The sequence below is a fragment of the Felis catus genome, chromosome D4 (assembly GCF_018350175.1).
Source record: "Felis catus isolate Fca126 chromosome D4, F.catus_Fca126_mat1.0, whole genome shotgun sequence".
In the NCBI taxonomy this organism is placed as follows: Eukaryota; Metazoa; Chordata; class Mammalia; order Carnivora; family Felidae; genus Felis; species Felis catus.
Window position 1 is genome coordinate 10,985,176 of NC_058380.1, and position 25,224 is coordinate 11,010,399.

Sequence of the window (25,224 nt, forward strand, 5' to 3'; positions counted from 1 at the left end):
TATTTACATTATATGTATATATAATGTGTATATATATATGTGTGTGTGTGTGTATATATATATATATGTATATATATGTATGTATGTATATGTATAATGTTTTTAATGTTTATTTCATTTATTTTGAGAGAGAGGGAGAGTGCAAGCAGGGGAGGGACAGAGATAGAAGCAGGCTCCGTGTCACAAGCACAGAGAGTAATGAAGGCAGGGCTCAGACTCATTAGAACTGTGACATCATGACCTGAGCCGAAGTCCAGAGCCGGACGCTAAACCAACTGAGCCACCCAGGCATCCCCGAGAATATGTATTTTTATAACTAAATAATGTGGGCCAGTATCCCAACTACAGACGATTTCAAGGGTATTGGTGGTGACGATGGTGATCAAGGTTTAGGCGCAGTTCATCTAAAACTCTATCCTTTACTGAGTAATACAGGATAGATTACTAAATGTCTCTGAGCCTTTGCCTCCTTATTCATACAATGGCAATAAAATGCAAATCTCTCACCATTGTTCCAGGGATGAAATTTAAAGCACCCTCAATAGACTCTCAATGTAAGCGAATTCTTTTTCCAGCAAGATTTGATTAAAAAAAAAACCCAAAAATTTAAAAACCCCAAACCAACAATTCTCAAGCTTGTGTGTACCTTCTTTTTTTTTTTTTTTTTTTAATGTTTATTCTTGAGAGAGAGAGAGAGAGAGAGAGAGAGAGAGAGAGAGAGAGAAGGAGCAGGGAGAAAGGGAGACACAGAATCCAAAGCAGGCTCCAGGCTCTGAGCTGTCAGCCAGGGCCCGACACGGGGCTTGAACCCACAACCCGCGAGATCATGACCTGAGCCGAAGTCGGATGCTTAACTGACTGAGCCACCCAGGTGCCCCGTGCATACCTTCTTAAAACAGCTCTTTCCTAGGCTTTGCCCAGCTTTTAGTGTAAGGGGCCGGTGCCTTGGTACTGTGTGCCAGGGAGCTGGAGGAGGGGTCGACACAGGGTCAGAGGGAAGACCAGATAATTGAAAGGGTAATTCTCAGGTCATGATGTTTCCAGGAAGTTATCGACAAAACAAAGCTGAGAGACTTGTAAGCATTTACGGGCTTGGTGGTTTCCTTGCTACAAATTGATTAATCATCTCCTTTGCCTCAGTAGGGTAGGTGGGAGCACTGCTTTTAGATTGCTTTGAAAAGACTTCCCCGGTTTCAGAAATGCCATACGTTGTGGAAGTGATGTTGAAAGAAGCGAATTCTGCCTTTGTAGACGAGCAACTTGCCCTACCTCGAGGCGAAAGACACACTAGAGCTTTTTTTCTTCTTCTCAGAGTTAGCTTTAATATTCAAATCAGCTTTAACTGTCGATGGCCACATTGTCTTTATTTATTTATTTTTATTTTTGAGAGAGAGAGTGCAAGCAGGGAAGGGGGAGAGGGAGAGGGAGAGAGAATCCCAGGCAGGCTCCACGCTCAGTGAAGGGCCTGACGTGGGGCTCGACCTCACGGCTGTGAGATCATGACCTGAGCCGAAATCAAGAGTCAGATGCTTAACCGACTGAACCACCCAGGCGCCCTTATCTTGCCTTTAATTTTCAGAGTGGAATGGAGACAAACCAGACAGCATCATCCTTTTTGTAGATTAGTCTAGAAAGTTTGGTTTTTCATACTAGGACAGCATTGCGTGAGCTCCTGATGGGTTTGTTCAGAAAAAAAACCTATTCCTTGTTAGGAAAGAAGCAATCCCCAAATATTAGAGTCCCCACCATGCACAAGGCTGCATGTTAAATGCTGCAGGAGCTGCAAAGGCAGGCTTCTCATTCTGAAGGCAGCACTAAAGAATTGATGGGATGTGACTGTAAGAGTTTTTCTTTCTTTTCTCTCTCTCTCCTTTCTTTCTTTCTTTTCCTTCCTTCCTTCCTTCCTTCCTTCCTTCCTTCCTTCCTTCCTTCCTTCCTTCCTTCCTCTTTCTTTTTCTTTCTTTCTTTCTTTCTTTCTTTCTTTCTTTCTTTCTTTCTTTCTTTCTTTCTTTCTTTCTTTCTTTCTTTCTTTCTTTCTTTCTTTCTTTCTTTCCTCCCCTTCCCCTTCTTTCCTTTTTTCCAGACTGACTTGGCATAATGGAGTCTTTCCAAAGCACTCAGTTTTCATTGATAAAGCTCTTTGTTTTTACCTGGGCATATTTTGTATAACATTAGATATAATCACATACGATAAACTTTACCCTTTAAAAATGTTTTTAATGTTTATTTTTTGAGAGCGTGAGCGGGGAGGGACAGAGAGAGAGAGGGAGACACAGACTCCGAAGCAGGCTCCAGGCTCTGAGCTGTCAGCACAGAGCCCGACAAAGGGCTCAAAGTCATGAACCGCGAGATCGTGACCTGAGCTGAAGTCGGACGCTTAACTGAGCCACCCAGGCGCCCCTAAACTTTACCCTTTTAAAGTGTACAATTCGTAGCTTTAGTAAATCCACCATAGCTAAGTCCAGAACATTTTCATTACTCCCCAAAGAAACTATCCATCAACGGTTACTCCCCATTTCCCCCTGTTCGTAGCCCCCAGCGGCCACCAGGCTACTTTCTGTTTCTGTAATTGGCCTATTCAGACTCCTTTCACTCACCATGATGTTTTCAAGATCCCTCCATGTTGCAGCCCGCATCAACACTTTGTTGCTTTTGCTGCTGAATGAAAGTCTATGTATATTACCACATGGTGTTTATCCATTTCATTACCTGATGGGCGTTTTTCTCCTTTTTGGCTATTAGGCCTTTTTCCCATGTTTAATTTTTTAAACTAATAGAACGTAATTTTTGGATCAGTTTTAGATTTACAGGAAAAGTGAACAGACAGCACAAGATAAAAGTGCAGGTGGTTCAAGTTCCCATATTCCACCCCCCCCCCCCACATACACACATTCAGTTAATATCTTACAGTAGTATGGCACATTTGTTACAATTAGTGGACTGATATTGATACATTATGATTAACTAAAGTCTGTAGTTTATTCACATAGCCTTACTCAGGCAGCCTGTTCAGATGGCCTGTCATTTTTCTGTTCCAGGATGCTGTCCGTCATTTTTCTGTTTGGATGCTGTCATTTTTGTCTTCCAGGATGCCGTCCCAGACTCCACACTGCAGTTACCTGTCACGTCTGTCTGTAGAGTCCTCTGGGCTTGGACTGTTCTTGTTTTGGTGACCTTGATAGTTTTGAGGATGGTTCTGGCCAGGGACACAGGATGCTCCTCTATCAGAATTTGTCTGTTTTTCTCCTGATCACATGGGCTCGGGGGAGCATGATCACAGAGTGCTATTTTTATCACATCACATTACGGCATATACTGTCAAAGGGTTTATGACTATTGATGTAAACGTTGGTCACCTGATGACCTGGTTGAAGTGTTTGTGACCCTTCTCCACTTGTAAGGATCTTTGGAAGGAAGATATCTTTGGAAGGATCTGTATCTTTAGAAGGAAACCACTCTGCACTGCCTGCGGTAAAAGAGTGAGGAATTCTCCTGCCCCCGGCCCTGTTTAATATTTTGGAGCGTTTTTGTTTTTTGTTTGTTTTTTGTTTTTGTTTTTTTTTTTAAAGCAGGTTCTATGCCCAACGTGGGGTTTGAACTCAGGACCCTAGGTTTAAGACTTGCATGCTCTACCAACTGAGCCAGCCAAGCATCCCTCTTTCCTCCCATTTATTATTTTACTCATTTAGCTTTTATCAGTATGGATACACACACGAATATTTATTTTATGCTTTGGGTTGTAATCTAATCCTACTTGCTGGAGTGGCCCCAGCTTTCACCACAGGGGACTTTCACTTGTCTCCTATGCCCCCTTGACATACCTCCCTCAATGGAGATTCTTTTGTTTTTGTTTCCCAAGCCTTTACTTTTCTCCTTTCATTTTTAAATAACCCAAATCCCCATAGATGTTGACTTTAGGAAAACTAACAATACTCCCTTCCCAGGTCACAGGATTCCTCTGCAGCCTGCAGAAATGTGCTTTACCTGCAGGGGATTGACGGGGAGGCAGCTGGGAGTCTGAGGTTGGATAAGACACCTGTCACGGCCCTCCCCGAGCTTGGTTTAGTCATCCCCCAAGTAGTAACTGGTGAACCTGGGATTCAAACACAAATCCCTGAGGCCCAAAAGCTCCATCATTTGTCCTTCAAGCTACATATGACGGCGAAGGCCAGAATCTCAGGAGTAGAGCACAAGCTCTTAACATCCTTTAGAGAAAGCAGTTTTCAAATTTTAATCCTGAAGCGACTAGCTACTTTAAACTACTTCTTTGTTATAGTTTGCTCTTTTACCTGGCTTCTGGTTTCTGGCTGAAAGTTCATTATCATTTACAAACACTAACGGCAGATTTACTACAACCATCGGTGGCATAATATGTGTATGTTGCATTTTTAGTAGATGCCTCCTCAAATTCTTTTCCCAAATAGGTGGCTATTACGTTATGAACAGCCAGTTGCTCAGTATTTCACCCCAAGATCCCTATTTATATAACACACATGAAGTTAATTCCACCGGACCGTGACTCTGGTCGCTGAGCGTAAGATTTAAATGAAGCCAGTCTAGAAATCGCCACTTCCAGGGGCGCCTGGGTGGCGCAGTCGGTTAAGCGTCGTTTAAGCGACTTCAGCCAGGTCACGATCTCGCACTCCGTGAGTTCGAGCCCCGCGTCAGGCTCTGAGCTGATGGCTTGGAGCCTGGAGCCTGTTTCGATTCTGTGTCTCCCTCTCTCTCTGCCCCTCCCCCGTTCATGCTCTGTCTCTCTCTGTCCCCAAAATAAATAAACGTTGAAAAAAAAATTAAAAAAAAAAAAAAAAGAAATCGCCACTTCCAAGGATGTCAGGTGAGCGAAACAGACTTTCTGCCACATCCCTGTTCTCCAGGGTGGGGACTGCCGACCTAGTGATTTAGGTAAAGGCCCCGCACCTCTCCCTTGGCCTTGTTGTTATTATTATTAATGTTTTGTTAAGTAGGCTCCAAGCCCAGTGTGGGGCTTGAACTCACAGCCCCGAGATCAAGAGTCGGGTGCTACACTGACGCAGCCACCCAGGTGCTCCTGTTTTAATTTTAATATTTTATTATTATAGTAAAAGTGCTGAAGGTTGACTTTTAAAAAAGAAGAAGAAGAGATTGAGAGATCGTCAGACTGGGTGCATCCGTTGGTGTTGGGAGGCTGTTTTTGTGAAAACGGGGTTTTTCACACGGGCTCTGGACTGGTTAGAACGTGGCAGAAACCACCTAATTGGTGATGGACATTTGAAAAACAGTTGTGTCAGTGGTCACTTGTTTTACGAAGCCCAATTTAGGTGCAGAAGTCTATCTACCCAAGGGTGTGACAGAAAACGTATTTTATCCCGTGGTTAAGGGTCCAAAGAAGCTCAAGAAGCGCTGATGCCAAGGGACCTCTCTTTAGCCCTTCTGCTTTCCTTCTACCCCGAACTTCCACAACTTAGCGCCGAGACATTTCAGCCTTTTCTGGGAACCTCAGTTGGGCAGTTAAGGCGGGAAGTTGAAGGGACCGTGCAACCCTCCCTCGCATTCCCCGGAGTTCGTGGATATAGTCAAGAATGCTTAAGAATTGGGGCGCCTGGGTGGCGCAGTCGGTTAAGCGTCCGACTTCAGCCAGGTCACGATCTCGCGGTCCGTGAGTTCGGGCCCCGCGTCGGGCTCTGGGCTGATGGCTCAGAGCCTGGAGCCTGTTTCCGATTCTGTGTCTCCCTCTCACTGACCCTCCCCCGTTCATGCTCTGTCTCTCTCTGTCCCAAAAATAAATAAACGTTGAAAAAAAATTTAAAAAAAAAAAGAATGCTTAAGAATTAAGAGTGGTTCAGCTCATCATTCGGGATGAGCACGGACTCCACCAATGAAAATGGGTGAATAACCGGCTGTGAACCCCGAACACATACTGTTAGGCTTTCCTTACAAACACCGCAGACATTTAGTGCCACCCCCCCCCCCCGAATATCGAAGTGGCCACAGATTGTTGGCTGTCCTATTTTCCTGCCTCTGCTATTTGCACGGTTTTCAACGCGCTTTCACCGCGCATCCTCCTGGGTGGCCGGTGGGTGTCAGGAGAAGGAGGGGGCTGGAGGCTCTTGCCCTGTCGGGTAACGCGCAGTGAACCCTCACCATTGGACTGCGTCCGGAGCAAGCGGGGGAGCGCTCGGAGGTAGGGGAGGGCGGGGGTGGAAAGGGTGGGGGGCGGTCGACCACTCAAGGACTCGAAGAAGCTCCGAGAAAAGGCAAAGTGCATCTTTGCTGGACGGTGTTGGCAACGAGGAGAAACCAACGGAAGAGAAGACCACCACCAAACGGGCAACCAGCCGCAAGCCCTCCTGCTTTTTGGAACACTCCGAACCCGCCCGCCTCCAGCCCGGACCCCCTCGAGGCGGGCGAGCGGCCGGCCACCACCCCTGCGTCTTGCACGACCTGCTCCCCCATGAACTTGCCCAAACCCGAAAGCCTTCGCTCCACACCGCGGCGCAGCCTCCGGGGCTCCGACGGGGAGGACGGCGAGATCGACATCCTGGGAGAGGAGGAGGATGAGGGCGAGGGGGAGGAGGACGAGGAAGGCGAGGCGGCGGAGAGCCAGCCGTTGCCAGGGCAGCTGCCCCCGCCGGGGACGCGGGAGGCGCGGCGCGGCGCGGGCGCGCTTGGCGGAGGGCTCCCCGAGGGCGGCGGCGCCCCGGCCGACGCCAAGTTGGGCCCCAAGTTCGGGGCGTCGAGCGGGTCCGCGGCGGCTTCCGCGGACGGCCCGCAGCCGGCGAAGCCCCCGTACTCCTACATCGCGCTCATCACCATGGCCATCCTGCAGAGCCCGCACAAGCGCCTCACGCTCAGCGGCATCTGCGCCTTCATCAGCGGCCGCTTCCCCTACTACCGCCGCAGGTTCCCCGCCTGGCAGAACAGCATCCGCCACAACCTCTCGCTCAACGACTGCTTCGTCAAGATCCCGCGCGAGCCGGGCCACCCGGGCAAGGGCAACTACTGGAGCCTGGACCCCGCGTCCCGGGACATGTTCGACAACGGCAGCTTCCTCCGGCGCAGGAAGCGCTTCAAGCGCCACCGCCCGCCCCCGGGAGCCCACCTGCACCACCCCTTCCCCCTGCCCGCCGCGCCCGCCGCCCTGCACGGCCCCTACCCGGGCCTGCTGCTCGGGAGCCCGGCCCCGCCGCCCCCAGTGCCGGGGGCCTACCCCGCCGCCGCCTCCGGGAGCCGCCCGTGCGCGCTGCTGCACCCGCACCCCCTTCGCTACCTGCTGCTGTCGGCCCCGGCCTACGCCGAGACGCCCGGGAAGGCGCCAGGCGCGGACCCGGCCACCCCCGGCGCCCCCTCGGCCGTGCGGCCCTCCCCGGCCTCCCAGCCTTGGGAGGAGGGCAAGGGGTCGGCGGCGCGGCCGGGAGACGGATGCGCCCCCTTCAGCATCGAGAGCATCATGCGAGGGGTCCGAGGAGGAGGGGGGACGAGGGCCGCGCAGAGTCTGCCCCCGACCCCGTGGGGCTACTGCCACCTGCTGCAGCGCTCGTCGTGCCTGGTGCATCACCGGGCGGCCACCCCTTTGCTGCACGTGTCGGCTGCCGCTGCGGCGTCCGCTGCCCGGACCGTGTTAGAGCAGCAGCAGCAGCAGCGGCAGCAGCAGGAGGACTGTACCAGCGGCCGCGCTCCCAGCGAGGGCGCTCTGCCGGGCCAGCACCTGTCCGCGGCGCGCCTGGGGTGTCCGCCCGGAGCGGGAGGCTCCAGGCCGACAGCGGTGGCCAGCCTTTCCGGCAGGGAGAGCATCCTGCCGGCCTTCTGAGCAGCATCCGCAACGCTGTCCTGGCGCTGACCCCGCCGGACACCCCTGGAGCCAAGCCGGGGGACTGCCCTTCGCGCCGCCTGCCCTAGCGCACGCCGCCCCGCGGGGCGGGGACCACGGGGGCGCGTCCGAACTCCGCGTCGCAACCACCACGAACTGGACCACGGTGCGCATCGCTGCCGACTACGTACAGAGGAAAAGTTGGATACTGTGCGGCCCCCCGGGCGTAACCTCCCGATGGCGTCCACTCTCGCCCTCACTTTTCCAGCCTCCAGTTGTGGCTTCCAGGATTTTTCCCATTACCCATTTCCAGAGTAACTGTGAACGTGAGTGGGACACTTTGTTCTGTTATTTAAAAAAAGAAAAAGAAGAAAAAAATAAAGAAAATAAATGCCCAATGCACAACCTGTTTCCCCTCGTTGACTCCCTAGGAATTGCAAATATTATTCCCCGGTCAAGTGCAAAATACTTGTTCTTTCTGTCTTCCCGAAATCGATGTGTAATATAGACTTTTAATTTTAAAGCGTTGACTTCTAATGTGTGTGTCTGATGTGGAAAGATGCTAAAATTAAAGCTAGCTATATAGACTAAATAAAATGCTAAGTCACCGCACCATATTACTTATTTCGTATTTACTTCTCAATAATCGCTTTCTAAATGGAACTTTTGAAACTTAGATCTTTCCTCCCAGGGAACAAGTTAGTTTTACAATTCGTATTCATTACAGGCATCAGAAACAATTTTCCAACATGGCCTGCAAAACTTCTGAATATTTGACGTCCTGGGCTTTAAAATATGGTATATAGAATTTATGAAATCTGTAGAAGAAAAAGAATTGGAGGGAAATGTAAGTACATTTTCCATTCGTTTTTCATGTTTACAAAGATGTTGATTTTTCACCTGAATACAGTGGGGCGCCACTTGAGATCAATTTAGAAGGTAGCGGCCCACATTTCCCAGGAAAAAAATAAAAGGCAATTTTTTTTTCAACGTTTATTTATTTTTGGGACAGAGAGAGACAGAGCATGAACGGGGGAGGGACAGAGAGAGAGGGAGACACAGAATCGGAAACAGGCTCCAGGCTCTGAGCCATCAGCCCAGAGCCCGACGCGGGGCTCGAACTCACGGACCGCGAGATCGTGACCTGGCTGAAGTCGGACGCTTAACCGACTGCGCCACCCAGGCGCCCCAAAAGGCAATTTTTATAAAAGCGTCAGATCATGCTCTGTCTCTCTCTGTCCCAAAAATAAATAAAAACGCTGAAAAAAAAAATTAAAAGCGTCAGAATTTTCCAAAGCAGGGCCAGGGGAAAAGGAAGGATCAAAGGTACCATTTGTGTTCTGGACAATTTACAATTAAAAATTTTTTTTCTCCCCGGACGGATGCCTTCTAAGGGCGCATGGGCCCCTTTCTTTGGTACAGGAAGAACTTAGTTGTTTCGAAAAGAAGTTCTCAAAGAACTTTGCCACCAGAAAGGTTTCACCGTCCTCAGGCTTCTGGCGACCGGGTGGGTGGGAAACCGGAGGAAGACGCGCGCATCAGGAAATAGCCCCAGAGACAGCAAGTTCCAGCAAGTTCCGAGAGACCCCGCCGCACTCCCCGGCCTCTCAGGGCTCCTGTTTCAGAAGAACCACATTCCTTGGTGCTGCGGTGGGAGAAGCCACTTGGAAAGTGTGAGAAGGTCGTTCCCCTTCATCTACTCCGCAGTTCCCGCTGTGAATTTCTGGTTCCGGGAGGGAGGGCAGATCGAGGCCCACATTTTTACGGCTGTCCAGTTGGTCCACTTTTACCCCAGCTTCTCATCTCCTCCCCATCTCTCAGAACCTCCTTGCAAGTCCTGCGCGCGATCCTCACCTGCTCCGGGCTTGAAGTAGTACGGTTCTGGAGACGTTCTGGAAGGTTCCCAAGCCCGGCCCCTGGGAGCCGCCTAGACGCGGGCTTCCGTTCTCCCTCGGCCCTGCACGCGCAGCGCAGCCTTCGCGCGCTCGCTCCGCGGGCACCAGCAGTTCCCTTCTGTGGCCCCGATGCGCGACCAAAAGCCCCTTCTCCCCCGCCACCTTCCCTTCTCAGGGTTTTGCCGGGTCCTGTCTCACCCTCCGCACCCCAGCTTTAGGATCCGTTTAGCGCGTTCTGCAGGTCTGGGGTTACCTGTGTTTGGCAACAAGCCGTAATTAAGGGAGCCTCTGTCACACCAAGAACTCTCCCCTTCCCGTGCCAACACCCCCTTGCCCTTTGGGCGAACACATTTCCAGGCCTACGTGCGTTCTTTTATTCAGTCAACAAACTTTGTGGGAGCGACAGGTGGAGCCGCCACCGAGCCCAGAGGCGACACTCGAGGCCGACGCCGGTGTCTTCCTTCCCTGGGCCCCAGACCAGCACGGTCACGAGCACCGCTGTCTGAGGGTCACAACCTGGCCCAAGCCGGCCCCCACTCTCCTACTTTTTTATACTTTTTACCTAATGAAACCGTATCGAAGGACGAATTTTCAAGAAAACCGTCTATTCGGTGGGAGAGTGAATTAAACGTTGATCTCCAGTGGAACGTGGCGCTAGGGGTCCGCGCGCACAGGTGGGGCCTTCCGTGGGGCCCGCGGGGTGACCCGCCCGGCACCCCAGCCCCCGTGGTGAGGACGAGCCCTCGCTGCAGGCGGCGCGGCGGGTCTGCGCAGGGGCGTCCGGGCGCCTCCGGGGCCCCCGCTGCTGTCAGGGTCACTGCGCGGGTCTGTTGGGAACCCCTGCGTGGCGCGCAAGGCACAGCGCTTCGGAGTTGTGGGGTCGCCTTCGACCTTCGGGCTCGTCTTCTTGAAGCCGGGCTGACTCGAGGCTTCCTGAGCCGCCGGCGGGCCTGGGAGGTGAGGAGAGGCTGGGCGAGGGCTGGAGGTAAGCCGGGGAAAGCGACTCTCCCTCGGGTCCCACCGGCTGATAATAACACTAATAACTAACAACAGTAAGGATGGCGGCTAACCGTTGTCCTCCGTTCCCTGCCTGCCGGGCACTGGGTTCCCCTTTAACCCTCCCAGCACCCAGTGCCAAAGACACGCTCGAGTCCCCGTTACACAGGCAAGAAGTTTGCGAGTTGGTGAAATTGGGAAACTTGCCCCAAGACCCTTAGGCGGTGGTACCGGGCCCTGTTTGGTTTTTGAACCACTAACCCTGTGGACGCCGGCGACCTTCTCCTGCCTGGGCCTCGGGCGGGTCGCGGAGACCCGGGCCTAAAAGGATTGGGTGCCCAAACGCTCCCTCCCGGCTCCCTGCCCCACGCTCGGCGTGCCACCAAACGCATTGCTGCCCCCAGCGTCCGGCAGCCCCCAAGCTGGCGCCGTCGGTTCCCCAGCGGCGCGCCGGGCTTCTCTGCGCAGCCCGTGGGCGGAGCGGTGGGAAGGTCACGGCCTAGAGGGCAGTTGGCCACGCCCAGGGCCACGCAGAACTACCAGACTCGACCCAGACCGCCAGCGAGGAGGCGGGGGAGTCACGAGAGTGGGTTTTTCCTTCCCAGGTGGGTTTTCGTCTTCCTTCCCCTGGTGAACCCCAACAACCCAGGTACCCCTGGGGGTAAATGCCGGCGGTACTGCGACCCCCAGTCCGCCTGCGGGCCCGCAGCCGCCGCCCCCTCCCTGCCGCCCGCCCTCGGCGGTGGAGGCAGAAGCATCGCGGCCCCTCGCTGCCCCGCCAGCCTCCGTTTCCTCTCGGGAATCTTGACTCTGCGCTGCAGTTCGCGCCCCGCGCCCCGCACTGGATCTGGACGGCGCGAGAAAGGGTCGTGATGTGGCCAGGATGCTGGGCGGCACCTGCCTGGGGACAGGCTAGGGAGGGGTGGGGAGGCTGGGCTGGGGCAGGACCAGCCCTCAGTTCACCCTCAGGTCAGAAGGTCCGGGCCCACTGGCCTGGGAGTGAAGGTGGGGGCCCCTGCGGGGAAGGACCCGGGGACTGGCGACCCGGGGACTGCGGTGGCTGAACGCGGCGAGCCTACACGTGTGTCCGTCGGTGGCCAGCACGCCCCGCCTGCACGGGTGCGACGAGGCACGTCGGCGGCGGTGACGTTCTCTGCGCCCTGGCCCTGCATACTTGGGGTGTCCACAGTGTTTCAAAATATTCATGGGAATGTAGCTAGTGACTGTCTTTCATCTCCAGTCCGCCTGAACCAGAGGCCTCTGCTCCTTTCGTTCGACTCAGAAGCAGTCAGGGCAGAAAGGCTAGAGAAACAGCAGAAACTACGAGAAAAGGAGTAAGATGGAAGCGCGAGGGGACTCAGCTCTCATCCCCTCCCCTCCTCCCCACCCCCAGCATTTAGAAAGAATGTTCGTGGGGCGCCTGGCTGGCTCAGTCGGTTGAGCTTCCGCACAGGTCATGATCTCAAGGCTCATGAGTTCAAGCCCCGCGTCGGGCTCTGTGCTGACAGCTCAGAGCCTGGAGCCTGCTTCAGACTCTGGGTCTCTCCATGTCTCGGCCCCTCCCCTGTTCATGTTCTGGCTCTCTCTGTCTCTCAAAAATAAATAAATGTCAAAAAAAAAAATTAGAAAGAATGTTCAGAACTGCCTCCCCACGTGAATATCTGATTCCAATCCGAACTGTGATCTTACTCTGCAAATGCCCACCTACCTGTAATTTCGACAAAAAAATCGTTTAGGCTTAATGGCTGTTTTTTTCATATCAGAACTGAAATTATTTAAATGTGTTTTAAGTACTCATTGATTCCATATACACCGCTTGGTTCAAAGGACTTACATAGGTGATAGCTAATAATACCAACATTTGCCACCCTCCTGCCCCAACCCCCCAAATAGACAAGAGAATCCAGTTTGAAACTCAGTTCAAGGCCAGTTCCCTGTTGCCCAACTACTTTCACACAATCAAGGTTTATATGTCAAAATGGATGCTTGTAAGAGAAATACCTGGGTATAAACTTCATTTCTTACACTGCAGGAATATATTTATTGAAATCAGTAATTTTTTTTAATTTTTTTTAACGTTTATTTATTTTTGAGACAGAGACAGAGCATGAACGGGGGAGGGTCAGAGAGAGAGGGAGACACAGAATCGGAAGCAGGCTCCAGGCTCTGAGCCATCACCCCGACGCAGGGCTCGGGCTCGAACTCACGGACCGTGAGATCGTGACCTGAGCCGAAGTCGGACGCTCAACCGACTGAGCCACCCAGGCGCCCCTGAAATCAGTAATTAAGAACATTTGGGGATAGTTGTGGTTGATTCAGCTAGCAAAATGGTTTCTATTCCCAAATACAGGCAACAGAACAATGAGATGAAGTTAAATTTAAAACATTTCCTTTTCTTCAGTTACTGTTATTTTCTATGTATAGCCATGTCCATATTTATAGATATATTTATGACCAATAGTTCTTAAAATTAACATGACTATTAATGTTAATCATCTCTTGTATAAGAGACATTGTGCCATAGTTTAAGCAGTATCTATTTTTCCCTTAAATTTTACATCTTTTTGAGATATATACAATGGAAGCTTCCTAACGTACATAGAGTTAGAGAGACTAGTATAATTATCCTCCGTGTACCCCTCCGTCAGGCCAACCTTATTTCATCTTTAACCCTGTCACAGTCCTCTTCCTACTGGGTTATTTTGAATCAAAACCCAAATAGCCCATCATTTCACCCATAAATATTTTTGAACATTTCTCTAGAAGATTGTGTACCCACAATCCCATTCGCACACCTGAGTGACTCACTAATAGCATCAACATCTGAATTGTCTCAAAACTTGGTTGGTTGCACGCTAATTAGGGGCCAAACAATGATACAAGTTAGGATACAAACGCGGGCTGTACCTGATGGTCAATACCATCTCCTGTGTCAGTGAGGTTTTTCCTCATTGTACTACATTCTTGTTGTTGCAGAAACCGGACAGTTTGTCTTGAAGAACTGGACCTTCAGGGTCTTGTGGTTACTGGCAACATCTTTCTGGTAAGGTCTTCTCCAGCATGCCCTTATTTATGTAGACTTTCGAATGTTAGCAGATAATAGTATTTGTAGAGGGGCAGGGAGTAGTCAAGACGCCTTGAAGAGTCAGCTGTTGAGAGAATACATTTTTATTAGGGGAAGCATGGGTCTGGGAAAGCTTATGGGAAATTTTCGTAAATCTACAGTTATTAAAAAAAAAAGAGGGGCGCCTGGGTGGCGCAGTCGGTTAAGCGTCCGACTTCAGCCAGGTCACGATCTCGTGGTCCGGGAGTTCGAGCCCCGCGTCGGGCTTTGGGCTGATGGCTCAGAGCCTGGAGCCTGTTTCTGATTCTGTGTCTCCCTCTCTCTCTGCCCCTCCCCCGTTCATGCTCTGTCTCTCTCTGTCCCAAAAATAAATAAAAACGTTGAAAAAAAAAAGAGATTATTTTCTGAGGTTGCCTTAGCTGGCTCAGTCGGGGAAGCATGTGACTCTTGATCATGGGGCCATAGAGTTCGAGCCCCGTGTTGGTTGTAGGAGATTGAGTACTTAAAAAGAAAATCTTTTTAAAAAGTACATTTTCCATGTCCTTAGAGAGATACAAAATTACCAACCAAATATTTCTAAATCTAAAATTTCAGTCTAAAAATTTGAAGCCGGTCTTCTTTTGGCACGAATGGAGTTCTTTATGCCTTCAGATTCCAAAGGCATTTTATGCATGAAAATTTTATGTTCTGTATTACTTTGTATTTTAGAATGAAAAGGGGATAACATTCAGTGAGGGCCAGGATAGATATATAATAGAGTGTAGGTTCTGTGCTCATGAGAAGAAAATTCACTTTGGGAGAGTTCTCAATTAAAGGGACTTGGGATGTCAAAGATATTAGATTGGACAGGAAAAAAATGAATAAGTAAGTTTAATAAAAATGGAAAGTAACCATCTTTTTGGGGGGTTCCTATTACTTTAATAAGTACACACACTAAATAAAATTTCCATTTCTATTCTTCCCTTGCATTTTGAACTTTTATGATCTCATTTGTCTCATTCTGCAGTTATTTGCAGAGGTTTCTGCTTTATGCACTCTCTGGAACCCCTGTGAAGGTACAGACCAAATCTTATCTATCTTTATATCTCAAACAACTCCCAGAACATTGTCAAAAAATACATGTGAAATTAACTTAAATCAATTGTATCTATAATATTGATAAGTGTGTAAAAGGGTGTTCGTGTATCGGCATAAATTTTTTAATGTTTATTTATTTTTGAGAGAGAGAGACAGAGATAGAGCACGAGCGAGGGTTTGGCAGAGAGAGAGGGAGACACAGAATCCAAAGCAGGCTCCAAGCTCTGAGCTGTCAGCACAGAGCCCGACACCAGGCTCGAACTTGGGAACAGCGAGATCATGACCTGAGTCAAAGTCAGATGCCTTAACCGACTGAGCCACCCAGGCACCCCCTGTTTTTTGCCATAATTTAAAAAAAATGTTTATTTTTGAAAGGGTGTTCATATATTGGACTCTGATTTGAGCTTAGGTGGAGCTAAGTATTCAAATTACCAACATTGTTTGAAAATTATTATTCATTTAGAATAGATAAGAGATTTTAGGTAAGGCTAGATCTGTATGTTTGAATACCTTAATTAGTAGGTTGCGTTTCCTAACCATTTGTTACCTGCTTGGTAAGCAGTTGGTGTTTTATATAATGCTGTTGAGTATTTTTTGTTTGCTTCAATTTCCTGATTCATTGCATGCAGCACTTAATATGATATGATATATTGTATCTGTGTATGTACTTTGCATTTAGTAGCTTTGGAACTGTAATGCTGGAATGGATTTCCAATGGCTACTAAAACCGTTTAAATAACTCCTGCAAGGAAACAGCTTTTGTTCGTTTAAAAAAAAGACAAAAATTAAAAAAAAAACAAAACCACCAAAACACTCTAGACTCCTGTTTTCTCAAGGACTAGTTGAGGATAGATGTCTGCGAGGACTGGGGTCCTTGGTTGAAATGGATGTTGGTTCTGCCCCTTACTCGCTCTGTGATCTTGGGCAAGCAACTTAACCACTCAAAGACTCAATTTCCCCGTCTCTCCAGTGGTGGCAATTGTAGATTTCATTGTGAGGGTTACCTGAAATAATGCATATATAGTGCTCGGTACAGTGCTTGGTGCATAAATGCTCTAGAAAGGTCAGCTGTTACTGGGTGGTGATAATAACTACGATGTGCCCCTGAGTATTGGTGGAATTTTGCCTGGCATTTTCTTTCTTGTGTCGTGACAGCCTTCACATGGTGGGCATCCTTTATTGCCTGCCATGCATGGGTGGTGTACCTGTTTCTTTCCTGCCAAGAGGTGCCGCGATGCAGGGCTCCTGCCACTGGGGTTCAGCCTTCTGGTGTGAGGAGCAGGCCATGTGTGCCATCACTTCCCAAGGACAGACGTGGTCAGGGACACCGTTTGGGGGAGCTCTCCCTCTTTACATAAAGCGTTGCCCTTGTCTACCTCCCAGGCCGGCATAGTAACAGGAAGTAACCACAGAACCCCTCAAATTAGAATTCGCGCCTGTGGAGTAAGAGGAGCAAGCTTCTGTTGAATCAGTCACGTGCTTCGTGGCCGCCCAGCTTCGTTTTCACTCGATATGCAGGTTTATATTTCCCTCATGCGTCCAGAAAATACTGATTGAGCAGTTACTCGGCGTTTAAGTCTTTTGTTGGGAGCAAGGGATACGGTGATGAGGACGACAGGCGAAGCCCCGCCTCCAGGCGAAGCCCCGCCTCCAGGCCTCCCAGTGCAGCCGAGGCCACAGACAAGGGAGCGGGCAAGGACACGACCGACCGCGTGACGGGGGCACTGTGGGTAAACCTAAGGTGTTATGAGAACACGTAGGAGGCATGAGGGCACGTGTGCAGCCCTGCAGAGGGCGTCAGGTCGCTGCCATCGCTGCCATTGGAGGTGGGGCGACCCATGGGTTCTAGTTTGTCCTCATGAGTTCCAGTTGGTTCTGGTGGGTTCCAGTGTGTACTTGCCTTTCCCCCACTTCGTGTGCAGCCTTTCTTCCTGTCCGATGGCTCCGTCAAGCTGCGGTAACTTCCAGCCACCACCACCTGCTCTGGACTCCTTCACTGGCTCTCCTAATTGCATAAAGTCTGGTCCCTGTAAGAAGTCCTTTCTTCACAGGGGTTCTGCTTCTCTGAATACTAACAGATACACACAGATACACTCCCTGATATGGGAGCATCAGGCAGGGTGACAGGCTACAAACAACACCCCCCCCCCCCCCCCCCCCCCCCCCCGCTTCCGGGGGATTTGTGTGATATTCCTCGGGCACTCCTGGCTGCCCAAGAACAAAGGAAAGGGGTAAACAAATGGTTAAACTGACTGAGATCACAGTCCTGCAGGACCTAAGTCTCCATCACCCCTCCCTAGTGATGTGGGGAACAAAGGCAGAAGGAAAAGGCAGATAGAACTCAATTTCCTTCTAACCTGCAGCCCATTGACAAATACTTAAGGCTGGCAGAGTAAAAAGTTCTCCAGGAACTCCTTACTGTCTTTTTAATGCTTTGCTGGAGGGAAGAACCTTCACCTTAGCTTGACAATAGCTAGGCCTCCAGTATCCTGGGAGTCTTCTTTGGAGGATGAAAATCTCACTGGAAACTTCCCCTGGACTTTTCCTCCTCCCAGCCCAGCCCCATAGTATAAAAGCAGTCTCTCCTCATGGTCCCGGGGCAGCTCTTCCTGCCCACCGGTCCTGTCCCCATGCTTCAATCAAGTCACCTTTTTGCACCAAATACATCTTCAAGAATTCTTTCTTGGCCCTTGGCTCCGGACCCCACACACCCCACTATCACCCAAAAACCTCATAAACTCCTTATGGAAATGGACCATATGGAATCCTTTTTCCTCTGGAACCTAGACCAGGGGTCATCAAATCTTGTTTTAGGCATCGTGGGCCATATGTCATCTGCCACTTTTCCTTTTCTTCTTCCCTCCCTCTTTCTTCTCCTCCCCTTCACAACCTTTCAATATGGGAGACCATTCTTAGCTCACAGAACATGCAAATGCAGCCCATGGGCAGGCCATCGTTTGCTGCCCCTGGTCTATTCTAGACCAATAGTTATCAAAGAAATGGAACCTCACTCAGGGAGTGATATTTTGTTTTTTGGGCACAATGATTGGGAGGCATTACTGACATTTTTGGGGGTGATATTTAGGATTGAGGAACATCCTGAAATAGACCAGACAGTCCTGTCCAAGGAAGAAAACCACATGTCGTATTTGATTTGAAATCCCCAGTATCACCCCTCCTGCAACGCTCTGCATTTTAGCTGTCACTGTCATGGTGTTTTACAGGTTTAAATGCAAGCATCTGACTAGTTCACTGTCTTCTGTGTCAGTCTTACCTGAACATATGGGAAAATCTTAACCGTATTTCTGAATTTTTTCTGTGCCTCTTCCCTCCAGGGATTCCAAATACAAAGGTATTAGGTTGCTTAAAATTGTCCCATGGCTCAACTGATGCTCTTAATTTTATTTCAGTATGTTTTTCCCTCTGTGTTTCATTTTGGCTGATTTAAAATTTAAAATTTTTTCTTATCTTTCATCCTGCAATGTGTGATCTGCTGTTAATCCCATCCCGTGTGCTTTTCACTTCATACGTTATAATGTTCATTTCTAGAAGGTGCATTTGGGTCTTTTTCTAGATCTTCCATGTCTCCAGTTACAATATTGAGTCTTTAGGTTCTGGAACATATGGAATACAGTTGTATCACTGTTCAAATGTACTTGTAGACTAACTCTATAGTGTAGGTCATTTCTGGATTTTTTTTTTAAATTTTTATCCTCACTATGTGTCGGATTTTCTTGCCTCTTCACGTCCCTGATAATTTCTGACTGGGTGACAGGCATTGTGAATTGAACTTTGTTGGGTGTCACAGACTATGAGTCTGGAGTTCTCTCTTGTCCAGCAAGAGCGCAGATGCAGGATTGAATATGAGAGAGGCCAATGTCCGGGAGGAGACAAGAGCCCTGAACAGGGGTTTCATATCCGCATTTATCGAGCGCTCAAGATCTTACACATGTGTTGAGTGTGCGAGAAACAAGATCTTACACATGCAAACATGGAGAAAGCAATCAGACAGTAACCGCTAACTTGTGTGTGTAAGAAGCAAAGGGTCTGGGGGGCAAGTGGAATTTGTGATCTGAGTACAATCGTATATCGATGTCAGATGGAAAGTAATTTCCTGCAGGTGATATAACAAGTTCTCGTGATCCCATTATAATACCTTGCTAGCTAACCTTGGGTGCTTGCGCCCCATGGTGGCAGCTTTCCGCCCTAATCTTTTTTCTAACCCATTTATGTCAGTAGAACCTATCTCCCCACAGTTGGGTGCTTGATAGTTGTGTATGTCTGTAACTATTGCTGAGGTTCGTTCTGTCACACTGTTAAGCTACTTGGAAAGGGTTTGATCTTCAGCTCTTGCTTTATTGGGCGCTAAGAAAAGCACCTGGTCTAGGGCTGTTTTGCCCCCAACCCGAAGGCAGAATCTATTTGAGTACTCTGCCCTAAGCCTCATGAATGGAGGCTTTCCACTCTGGCTGACCGCAAGAGGCGCTATTCCTGACCCCCTGTGAACACCCTGCGCTTTCCCTTTAATCCTGCGTGGTTCTTTGCCCAGGCTCAGGCCGTCTTCCCACACGCATGCTCTCATCAGTACTCCGCAGGATCCTGGAGGGGATGAGTATTCTGGCCACTCTGTGCCGTGCTCCCCTCCCCACTACCTCTGCTGTGCACGGTCTAGCCACCTTAGCCTTCCTGGACTCCCAGCTCTGTCTTCTCAATACGGGGAGACCTCTGTGTGATGTCTCCGCCAGCTCCCTGTGTTGCGGCCAGAAAACTGCCATGAGACAGTAAGCGAGGACAGTGGGAGGGCTCCCCTATTTGTTTCCCGCCTCTGGGGGAATCACTGTCCTTTGTCGCTTGGTTCTAGTGTCTGGGAGACTGTTGCTTCATATATGTTGTCTAGTTTTCCAGTTGTTTCAGGTGGGTAGGTGGAGGGGTAATTTTGGTCTCTTTTGCTCCCTTTTGGCGAGAGGTAGAATCATTTACCCAAGCCCTTGTACACCAAAAGACATGTCATTTTATTTTAAGTTACTTTCCCTTTAAATCTCATTTACCTTCCCTCTGGGACATTTACTTTGATTCTTTAGAAATTCCATTCTTTTCAGGTTCTATCCTCAATTCTGTTGAAGTAGCCTATGTCGAGCAAAGGGGAATTGGCTGTGAGGAGTAGAATTGCAGCTGTCACACATAGAGTTACCTTACCATTCACTGTGTGTAGGGAGACAGTTTGGGGAGGGAGAGGGGGTGCTGTTAATAATTACATCAGGATCATGGTCCAAACGAGACTGTCCCAGGCAGCCTGGGACAGATTGGTACCCCACCTCTACTCTATGTCCCTATGCATCATCACTTAATTCCACAGACTTTACTGAGCCCGCTCTGTGCCAGGTGCTGGCATTACCAAGATCAATTAGGCTGAGTCCCGCCCGAAGCAATTGACAAAGAGGGAGGAAGCAGTTGGTACGATCTGCTGTGATCTGTGCTCTGAGCGAGCACGAGGCACTGATGAAGGCCCAGTGGAGGGAACGTCTAACTCCAGTAGTGGTTAGGGCAGCTTCTGGAGGAAATTAATTTTTTTTAATGTTTATTTATTTTGAGAGAGAGAGAGAGAGCATGAGCGGGGAGGGGCAGAGAGTGAGGGAGACAGAGAATCCCAAGCAGGCTCCGAGCTGTCAGCACAGAGCCCGGTGTGGGGGCTTGAACGCCTGAGCTGTGAGATCATGACCTGAGCCGAAACCAAGAGTCACACGCTTAACGGACTGAGCCACCCGGGCGCCCCAGGAGAAGGATCTTGAAGTCTGCTCACGGGGTACTAGGGATAAGAGGTCGGAGGGAAACAGTGTTCTATGTGTTGAGGCCAAGAACCAAAGGAACTCATGTGTGATTAGAGGGTCATTCTCATTGGCCACATGCACGGCCGAGAGGAAAGGGGGGTAGAAGGCAGTACTTACAGAAATAGAGTTGAGTATTTAGTGCTCACTTACGCCATGCTGGATGCAGTTCTGGGCGCTTTAAACATTTCATCTTTACAGCAACCCAGTGAGCAGAGGTACTATTATTATCTCCATTTTACAGAGGAAGAGTCTAATCTGAGATACAGAGAGGGTAAGTACCTCACCCGGGGCCACACAGCAAGTATACGGTAGACCTTGGAACTGAATCCAGAGTCCCTTCACTGGAAACTCCTGAAAGCCAGATGCTTAGAAGCTTTATTATTCTAAGCCAAGCTGTGCTAAAGACAGTCCTGTGGGCAACCGGAAGCTTCCAAAGCATTTGAAGCTGGAAATTGCTTATCTCAAATTGGCATAAGAAAGCTCTCCCCTTGGGGCGCCTGGGTGGCTCAGTCGCTTAAGTGTCCCAGAGAGACAGATCAGGACTGGAGAGGGAGACAGGAATAAAGAGATTTTTCCCCCCCCAACGGGGGTTGTCTTGAACATGTTACTCTGCCAATAAATGGAGCCCTAGGGACGGAGTGGTTAAGGTTTCCGGTCTGAGAGCAAGTAATTAATTTTTGGTGCGAGCCCCAAGGGGCTGGAGCCCAGGTGGAGGGTCCGGGGTGGGGGGGGGGGAGGGGGCGGGGTCAGGTTCCAGGGCGGAGGGGCCACAAAGCTGGGCGGGATGAAGCGTGACGAGGCAGCGTGTCCGTGCCTGTTGGAGGTGCTCAGTTAAGCGAATCAAGAGCACGTTGAAGTGAGCAGCTGAAAGGACAGCTTGTGAGGCGAGTCCTCCTTTGTGGGGAGAGGATCAGTTCAGGATTCTGGCCACGGGAGCCCAGAAGAGGCGACGGGGAGTCTGTTCGTGCCTGTCACACGGGCTTGGGGGAGCAGTTCCAGCATCCGCCAGGAGAATGGGGGACTGGGCGAGGAGACCAGAGGGGGGAGCCCGGCCCTCAAGGGTGCCAGGCCCTGATGGGAGACAAGTCACCCAGCGCTGTTGTGACTTTCCGGGTCATAATGGTCGTAGATGCGGCAATCCCGGGGAGTCGTTATGGCAAAGGGCGGAGGTAAGCACCAAGCCCCAGTGCTGAGATGTGAAGGGGCTTCTCTGAGATACCCCAGGTCGGGTAGGGCTGGTGGAGGCGGTTGGAAGAAGCCACCTGCTCCTTCCAGGTCGGCAGGGACTTGGCTTCCGGGAGAGCCGTCTTCTGCAGCCTTGGGCTGCAAGCCTGGGCCAGAGTCCCGAGGACGAACGCCGGAAGTGAAAATCACAGCCACCCGTCACATGACAGCCTCACAGGTGTGCTGGGGAGCCCCTCCGGCCTCTCTTCCGCTTCAGCTCCCCTCCGCCCCTTAATCTCAGAGGCCAAGGAGCCAGGAGGTGGGAGGAGTAATGATTCCCAACGAAATCTCTAGTGTATTCTGTCCATCCCACGGAGGGAAAAGCTGAGAACAGCGGAAGAATCTTCTCAGAGCTTATTTCTGCCACATCAGTTTGGGGTTCCTAGGAAGGAGCCTTTTCTGCATCAAACTGTTTCCTTGTTGTGGGAATCCTGGCCAAAAATCTGAGCAGATGAAAGCCACTGTAGGAGACTGGAAACCCTAACCCTTGATTGGTGTAGAGCAGCTGAGCCCTGCGTTTTAACACACGGATTTCCAGGAGCTCTCTACGCTGAGAATGATGGTCCCCCATCGGGGGCAATTTCGTCCCCCAGGGGACATTTGGCAATGCCTAAGGACATTGTTTTTCCCTCCTGTTTTTAAAAATCATGGCAAAATCCACATAAAATTTAGCATGTTGACCCTTTTTCCGTGTATCGTTCATGGCATTAGGCACATGGACCCTGTTACGCAGCCGTCACCACCGTCCATCTCCAGAACCTTTTCATCTGGTCCCTTTTCAAAAATGACTCCACATTCCTTCCTCCTCTCCAGCCCCTGGCAACCACCATTGTGCTTTCTGTCTCTATGCATCGGATCACAACCGGGGAAGGGGTGCTGTTAACACCCAGAGAGTAGAGGCCAGGGACGCCCCTCTGCGATGCAAGGGACAGCCCTCACCGCACAGCATCATGCAACCCTGAGTGTCACTGGTACCGTGGTTGAGAAACCCTGAGATCAAGTTCTCTGTGCACAGGCTCACAGCTGTAGCATATCGGTCAGCAGGCATCAGTTTTGCCGCAGAGTTTCACCCAAAAGGGTTTGATTTTTGCTCTCACACGAGGCATCCTGAGTCAGCAACCCAGGCGGAGAGAAGTGTGTGACTTTAATGCACGTTTTATGGGCCCCATCAAGTCACACGCCCATGCCTCATTCCAGAGGAAGTAAGGAAGTGCATTTTTATTCTGGGCCCATTGGAAAGACAACCACCACGAAGTCCTGGCAGTTAAAACGAAACTGCCTGGTGTTGCCGTCTGCTGGGTGTGCCGGTGGGCAGCAAGCCCTCCACGGAGTGCCCGGGCTGTGGGTCACCGGAAGCTGTGGCTGCAGGCGCTGGGCCCAGGGCGCTGGGCCCAAGGGGGCGGCTCCCTTCCTCTACATCTTATGTCTTCCTGTCCTGCTGTCAGATTGGCCTCTGCTCTCCTTCCAGATTTTCTGTTTGCTTCTGTTCCAGCTCCCGTTTGGAGCCTCAGTTGCTCTCCTTCTTCAACTGAAGACCCACCTCTTCTTTTAGGCTTGGGATTGTCTCCTTTTTGGCCTCACATGGTCAGGTCATCCGGGGGGACTATGTTTGGCACATCCTGGTGCTTCCCGGGAGCTCTGTCTTTGCGACTTTGGCCTAAAGGCTTTTACATTACACTGACTTCCTTTCTTTTTTCCTTCTTTCTTTTTTCTTTCTTCTTTCCTTCTTTCTCCCTTTCTTTTTCCCTTCTTTTTCTTTCTCCTTCTTTCTTTTTCTTTCCTTCTTTCTTTTTTTCTTTCCTTTTCCTTCTCCTTTTCTTTCCTCTTTCCTCCTTTTCTTTCTTTTTTCTTTCTTTCCCTTTCTTTCTTTCTCTCTTTCTTTCTTTCTCTCTCTCTTTCTTTCTTTCTCTTTCTTTTTTTTCTTTTTTTTTTTTAATTTTTTTTTTATTTTTTAATTTTTTTTATTTTTGGGACAGAGAGAGACAGAGCATGAACGGGTGAGGGGCAGAGAGAGAGGGAGACAGAGAATTGGAAGCAGGCTCCAGGCTCTGAGCCATCAGCCCAGAGCCTGATGCGGGGCTCGAACTCACGGACCGCGAGATCGTGACCTGGCTGAAGTCAGACGCTTAACCGACTGCGCCACCCAGGCGCCCCTCTTTCTTTTTTTTAAATAGACTTTATTTTTTTCAAGCTGTTTTAGGGTCACAGCAAACTTAAGTGGAAAGTACAGCTATTTCTCATATACCCTCTGCCCCCCACCCCCCGCACATGCATAGCCTTCTCCACTATCAACACCCCCACTAGCATGGGACATCTGTTACACTGGTGAACCTCCACCAGTTATCGTTATTGTTATCGTTATCACCCAAAGTCCCTAGTTTATAGCGGGGTCCGCTCTCGGTGTTATATATTCTTTGGGTTTCGGCAAATGTGTGATGATACGTATCCACTTTATAGTATCATAGAGAACAGTTTCACTGCCCTGACAGTCCTCTGTGCTCTGCCCTACTCATCCCTCCCTCCCCCAAGCCCTGAGGACCCCTGATCTTTTCATTGTTTCCACAGTTTTGCCTTTTCCAGCATACTGTGCGGTGCGTAGTCTTTTCAGATGGGACGGGCGTCTTTCTCTTAGTCATATGCATTGAAAGTGCTACCTTGTCTTTTCCTGGCTTGACAGCTCCTTTCTCTGTACTGTTGAATCCTATTCCATCACCTGGAGGTACTGAAGTTTTCCACTCACCTGCTGAAGGATGACTTTGTTGCTTCCAGGTTGTGGCCACTTTTCAGAAAGTGATTTAGTAGCAACAACCCTGAGGCTCAGGCGATTTGGAGGAAATTTCAAATATTTAAAGGAGTAGGTTCTTATCCTCCATCCAATAGGTCATTGTTGGTTTGGTTGGTTGGTTTTTAAAAAAATTTTTGTTTAATGTTTATTTATTTTTGAGACAGAGAGACAGAGCATGAACGGGGGAGGGTCAGAGAGAGGGAGACACAGAATCTGAAACAGGCTTCCAGGCTCTGAGCCGTCAGCACAGAGCCCGACACGGGGCTCGAACTCACGGACCGTGAGATCATGACCTGAGCCGAAGTCGGCCACTTAACCGGCTGAGCCACCCAGGTGCCCCTGGTTGGTTTTTTTAAAGCTTGATGGTTTTTCATTCTGGCTGCACACTAGACTCACTGGAGAGCACTTCAAAATCCTCTAGTGCTGGGGCTCCTGGGTGACCCAGTCGGGTAAGCATCCGACTCCTGGTTTCGGCTCAGGTCATGATCCCACAGTTCATGGGTTGGAGCCCTGTGTCGGGCTCTACGCTGATAGCGTGGAACCTGCTTGGGATCGTCTCTCTCCCT

At 50.0% G+C, this 25,224-nt stretch overlaps 1 protein-coding gene and 1 long non-coding RNA gene across 4 annotated transcripts in view; both read left to right on the forward strand.

Moving 5' to 3' along the window:
• Nucleotides 1–6,204: 6,204 nt before the first annotated feature.
• Nucleotides 6,205–8,406, forward strand: FOXD4 (forkhead box D4). The gene has a single exon (XM_019815527.3). It carries the CDS (start codon nt 6,434–6,436, stop codon nt 7,787–7,789), a length of 1,356 nt encoding a protein of 451 aa, XP_019671086.3. The 5' UTR covers nt 6,205–6,433; the 3' UTR covers nt 7,790–8,406.
• Nucleotides 8,407–9,302: 896 nt separating this feature from the next.
• LOC123381699 overlaps nt 9,303–25,224 on the forward strand; it is a 28,626-nt gene continuing 12,704 nt past the window's right edge. For all 3 annotated transcript variants that reach the window (XR_006589031.1, XR_006589030.1, XR_006589032.1), the window contains exons 1-2: nt 9,303–10,669; nt 13,657–13,723. This is a non-coding gene — a long non-coding RNA (uncharacterized LOC123381699). The remainder of the gene's footprint in view (nt 10,670–13,656; nt 13,724–25,224) is intronic.

Coding starts and splice junctions, on each gene's coding strand:
- FOXD4 (XM_019815527.3), top strand. CDS start 6,434: ATGAACTTGCCCAAACCCGAAAGCCTTCGCTCCACACCGCGGCGCAGC.